Consider the following 6,000-nt stretch of genomic DNA (forward strand, 5'->3'; position numbering starts at 1 on the left):
TCATTCTACACTGAAGAGAGCTGTTATGTTGAAAATTTGTAAGTCTATTATTTATATTTATAACTTAATCTTGATTTTATAAATGGATTAGAGAATTTTTGTTTATTTTGGCTATTGTAGCGATTAACAGGTACTCAGTGAAGAAGCCTGATATATATATTTAACGACCATTAACTTATTATATCTCAACCAAGTGACTTACAAGCTGAATAAATCTCAGTTCTTTCAGCTTGTTTCTGAGGGTCCTATTTTCTGGTTTGTCATATTTGTCACTTTTACTACATTTCTTGGCACCATTTTTAAAAGGTGAATGCAGAAATTGTAACAGAGTAATGCAGTCCAACAACAACAACAAAAAAAAATAGTGACTGCAGCCCTAATTGAAATTCAATTTTTTGGGAGATATGGCATCAAAAAGGTAAGAGCATCATTGCTAAATTAGGAAAAATTAGATTTTTATCCTTGCTATATCACAAACTTTTGAAAAGTTAATAATAGTTCCTTTTTTTTTTTTTTTAAAGATTTTATTTATTTGACAGAGAGAGAGAGATAGCCAGTGAGAGAGGGAACACAGGCGGGGGGAGTGGGAGAGGATGAAGCAGGCTCCCAGCGGAGGAGCCCAATGTGGGGCTCGATCCCAGGACTCTGGGATCACGCCCTCAGCTGAAGGCAGACACTTAACGACTGAGCCACCCAGGCGCCCCAATAGTTTCTATTGATGTATGAAAGTAATATTTAATGAGAGATGAATACAATTGTGAGTATCTATGTAGACTTTCCAAGCTACACTTGACAGTCACTTCATGGAGTGAAAGACATCACTGGTGGGAATGTCTTGCTCATGTGCATATTGTGAAGAGAGTACCTGAACTGGGAACTCTTCTAGAATTTTTTTTTACTGTGAATGGGATCCACAGACCAACAATATTAGCATCTCCTGGGAGTTCATTAGAAATGCAGTTTCATTTGAATAAGATCCCAGTTGATTCATAAATATGTTAAAATTCAAGAAGCACTGGTGTCACGTAACTCAGTGATACCCTTTGTTCGGCTTTCCTATCTGCTCTGTTCCCTGCTGTTATTCCCCCAGAACATTCTCTGCCCGTGGTCAGCTCTGGTCATCACTTAAAACTCTTTCATCTTTAAGTGTTCCCAGTCTGACAAAATATCTTTTTTAATCATTGTCCCATGAAAATAATCAGTTCATCAATTTCCCCTGTTTTTCCAACTGTATCACCTTGTTCTACCTTCACGCCCTGGTGTGGATACTCATCGTCAGGCCTTATAACAATGCAGTGCTGCCCTTCTAAAATTCCTCACTTACCTACCACTTAGCAGTTCACAGCACTATGCCATCTATGGTTAGCTTTTTGTTGTTAAAGATTTTATTTATTTGAGAGAGAGAGAGTGTGCACAAGGTGGGCGGGGGGAGGCAGAGGGAGAAGCAGACTCCCCACTGAGCAGGAAGCCCGACGCAGGGCTCCATCCCAGGACCTGGAGATCATGACCTGAGCCGAAGGCAGACACTTAACCCACTGAGCCACCCAGTTGCCCCTATGGTTAGCTTTATTAACTGTCTTGCTACAAATGTCATGGAATTATACCAGTACTGTCTGTTCTAGATTTTCACTGCAGTTCGCAGTAATTTTGTCTATTACCAATCAGTTTAATCTGCTTCCTACAGTGGCTGTTTCAAAGCTTTTCCGCTCTTAACATATCTAGATTTCATCCCTACTCTCTTTACTTACCATGTTGTTACCACTTCTTTTGCTTTAGGAAGATTGAGAACATTAGATGTGAACTGTGTTTTCTCCTTCCTGCATTAGATTTATGTGCCTTACTCTCACCTTTATTGTTATCTGTGAAGAAAGATAGCCCCTTTTTGCCTTTCACCTGTATTCTTGCTTCATTAGTTTTCTCTCTCCTTGCCTGTATCTTACTTGTTCTCTGTTTTTTATTTTATTTTTCTACAAACAGACATGCTTATAAGTTCCCTAAGCTAAAAATGACTTTCCCTACTCTGCCCCTTCCCATCTTATCTTTTCTCTTAGCACCGTGCTTAGAAAGGTAGTTTACCTTGAGTTGTGCTCTTCATTTCCACTCTTTAACCTGGTAGTTCTCAATTGGAATTATGTAATTAGAATTCCTTGTGAAGCTTAAGTCAAACAGAAAGCTGCCTAGGCCCTCTTTTAGGCCTTCTGAATTAGAGTTTCCCAAACTTCTCTGATTAGTATCTAGTGAAATGCTTCTTAAATGTGCAGGTTACCAGATCTCTCCCCTGGAAAATTTTCATTCAAGAGGTCTGAAATTGATTCAGGAACTTGTGTTTTTAGCAAGAGCTCTAGCACTTGACTAAATTAAAGTCTCAGATTGTGGGACTTAGGCCTGTGGGTTTTGAGAGCTTAGAGGACATTATGAAGACTTGTTCTTGGCCAGTCCTTGCTGTCTAGCTTCCACTTACATCGTACTTTGGGAACTGCCCTAAAATAACTGGTGACTTAATTTTCAAATACATTTTTTTAAACATTTTATTATTTACTATTTTAAACATATGGAAGTGGATAGTGTAATAAATCCCTCAAGTACCCGCACTCAACTTTGATAATTATCAACTCTAGTGACCTTTTTCAGTTCTTTTCTAGTATTACCTGTTGGCATCATTTGACACTGTTAATCTGTCACTTATATTCTTGAAACTTTGTTTTGCCAGATAATATTTTACTATCCTGGGTTTCCTCCTGCACTGAGTATTTTCCCCCCTAACTTCTGTCCCTATGTATAGGCGTTTTCAGTGGGTTTTGATCATCAGCCCTTTTATTCTACTTATTTCCCTGGCCTCACTATTCACTGTGTTTAGTTCACAAATCTCAGTGTCTTACTCTGAACTCTCTTCTCTTTTGAGTTGTGAATTTCAAGCTGCCTCTTAGACATTTAGACATCTTAAATTCTAATTATATACAACATACATCTGCTTCTTCCACTTTCCCTATCCTAATTTACATATTCTGTTAATGGTGCTGCTACATCTTTTACACTTTCCTTTCCTGGATTAGTAGAGTAACCCCGTCACTAGTATTTCTTCTCTTAGGACTTCAGTTTATCATGTGGATTCCTACCTGATGGGTCCTGAAATATAGCACCAGGGTTATACTTTGTTGGTTAATAACCTTCATTGCCTCTTCATTTCTTACTATATTAATATAGCCTTCTGGTATGGTCTAGTGTATGAGACTTAATCCAAACACATAATTCAAGTATCTATATAAATTAATATAAAAAAGTTGTATCTGTGAATGTTAGTGAATTACGGTTTTTTTTTTAAAGATTTTATTTATTTGAGAGAGAAAGAGAGCACGAGCAGGGGTAGAGGCAGTGGGAGAGGGAGAAGCAGACTCCCCGCTGAGCAGGGAATTGATCCCAGGACCCTGAGATCATGACCTGAGCCCAAGGCAGATGCTTAACTGACTGAGCCACCCCGGTGCCCATAGTGAATTAAAGACTTAGCTACTTTTTAAAAGTAAAAGTAAGGCATAGCTAATAGGTACCTGATTTTCATTCATTTGCATTTTTAAAAAGACTTGATTTTCATTTGAGTGTTTTTAATTTATTTATGTATTTATTTTTTAAGATTTTTATTTATTTATTTGACAAAGAGACAGCCAGCAAGAGAGGGAACACAAGCAGGGGGGATGGGAGAGGAAGAAGCAGGCTCCCAGCAGAGGAGCCTGATGTGGGGCTCGATCCCAGAATGCCGGGATCACGCCCTGAGCCAAAGGCAGACACTTAATGACTGAGCCACCCAGGCACCCCATTTGAGTGTTTTTTAAAGGGATCCTACCACAGTAGTACATTGAATCTTGGTGTAATTTAGGAGAACATAAATCTTTGTTTTATCTACTTTGTTTCTACCAAAACTCACATATTTGCTTTTGTCATATGTATATGATTTTAGAAATTCAGTTAGGAAAACTTGGCCTTTAAGTGTTGCAGTTTATGGAATGTAAAGTAGTACTTAAGTAATTTATCACCTTGGTATGAAATAGGTGCTGAGCAAATATGTAGTGGATTTTTCGTGAGTTAAAATAAAAAGCTTCAAATTGTATTTATTTTTAATGTTACAGCAAATACAAATTTCACTGATAACAAAAATGAATGTACTGATTTTAAAAGCTATTTTTCCTCATGGCTTTTTAGGGTGAGAATCCTTTTGAAATTCAAGATCATTCTCAAGATCAACAGATAGAAGGAGATGAGGAAGAGGAAGAAAAGATTGATGAACCTATTGAAGAAGAGGAGGAGGAGGAGGAAGAAGAGGAGGAAGTGGGGGAGATAGAGGAAGTAGAAGAAGTGGAGGAAGCAGAGGAAGCGGGAGGAGGAGGAGGAGTAGAGGGAGTGGGAGACACAGCGGAAGCAGGGGACGGAGAGGCAGTGGGGGACGGAGAGGCAGTGGGGGAAGGAGAGGCAGTAGAGGAAGAAGCAGCAAAGGAAGAGCCTGTCGACTTCCCTGTTGACCAACCTGAAGAAAATTAAATATAAGGTATTAGTCAGATTGAAAAGAAGCTTTAAATTTCTCTCCTAATATGGAAAAGGGTAAGAATTTTAATAGTTTAAAATATGAGAATTAACACCCATGTTGCATGCATTCCACACGTTCAAATTTGTTTTATATAATTTCTAAATGTTTGGCATTTGTTTAATAAAATGAAGGTAAGACTATTTTAGTTCAGTTTTTATAGCTACCAAACTTAGATTAGATAAATTGTTTGTATAATTTTTAAGCTTAATTTTTATTACTTTATTGGTGTTAAGGATAACAGATGTGTATTGTTAGTATATCTAATCATTTGAACTTAAATGCTGCTGTTGGGAGTATATATTCAAGTGTGCATTAATGTTTTGAATACTTACCCTAGAAGAGATAAATTGGGCAAGTATTTTGTGCTCTGACTGTGTATTTTTTTACGGCATTGGACATTGAATAGTAATTTGCGTTAAGATACGCTTAAAGGCTTTTTGTGACCATGTTTCCCTTTGTAGCAATAAAACAATTTTTACAAAAACTCTTTCCCTGGATTAGCAATTTTAAATGAAACAATTCATCAATTAAATGAGTATTTAAGGCTTTTGTCTTAATGTAGTTTAGCTCACAGTATATCAAGATGATTGACAAGAGTTGAATTAAAGAAAAAATTCAGTCATTTTTAAAAGTACTAAAATATTTTTTAACATATTTCAAGTTGAGGTCAGTCTATAACTGACTTGTTTATACTTGTTTCAGTTCCTTCCTTTTCTTTGTGTCTCTGTCAGATCTTGAAACCTTCTTGAAAATACATTTGGATACAAATAATTTTTTATAGTTGTGTTAGTTCTTTTGTCATGTCTGTTTTTAGCTGAAGAACCAAGAAGCAAACTATCACTTTTCTAAAAAAGAAGGATTTTTCTCTTGAATATTTCTTTTTTTTTTTTTTTTAAGCTTTTTGTAGTTTGTAGGCTCACATACTGAAAAAGAGAAGATGAGATTGACAGTCTATTTTCAAATGACCATCTATGTTACTGAAAAGTAGTGCTCTTATTTCTTTGAATCTTTACTCTGGCCTCTTTTGAGAGGGGGACTTTCAGTCAAATAAATTAGCTTCCCAAAATTTTGACACATTGAATGGATGCGTATATGGGAATATTAAGTAATTTTAAAGTATTAAATGCCTGAATGTATAGGCATTTGTAGAATTTCACAGGTAATTTCTTCTTGCATACAACAAAGCTTTTATAAATACATTTCGGGGGGTGGGTGCAGTGTGGGTTCATTGTTGTGGGCTAGATTTGCTTATCTTTAAGCTTTAAATCCTTTGTATCCACTTACAGGGTTCAGGGACAAATAAGAGAAGGTTAGTTGAGAACTGGAGAAATTTGGATCCTAGCTGAGTCTGTATTTACTTAAATAGGCTTCAGAAAGCCTTTGTGCTCAGGACTTAAAATTTTAAGAATAATAGGACTTGATCA

At 36.6% G+C, this 6,000-nt stretch overlaps 1 protein-coding gene across 4 annotated transcripts in view; it reads left to right on the plus strand.

The window, feature by feature from the left end:
• ZNF326 (zinc finger protein 326) overlaps nt 1-5,053 on the plus strand; it is a 37,052-nt gene extending 31,999 nt beyond the window's left edge. For all 4 annotated transcript variants that reach the window (XM_034653855.1, XM_034653856.1, XM_034653857.1 and 1 more), the window contains one exon: nt 4,195-5,053. In XM_034653855.1, the coding sequence (XP_034509746.1) occupies nt 4,195-4,530 (336 nt within the window). In that variant the 3' untranslated portion in view covers nt 4,531-5,053. The remainder of the gene's footprint in view (nt 1-4,194) is intronic.
• The last annotated feature ends 947 nt before the right edge of the window (nt 5,054-6,000 follow it).

This window comes from Ailuropoda melanoleuca, chromosome 2, assembly GCF_002007445.2.
Source record: "Ailuropoda melanoleuca isolate Jingjing chromosome 2, ASM200744v2, whole genome shotgun sequence".
Classification (NCBI taxonomy): Eukaryota; Metazoa; Chordata; class Mammalia; order Carnivora; family Ursidae; genus Ailuropoda; species Ailuropoda melanoleuca.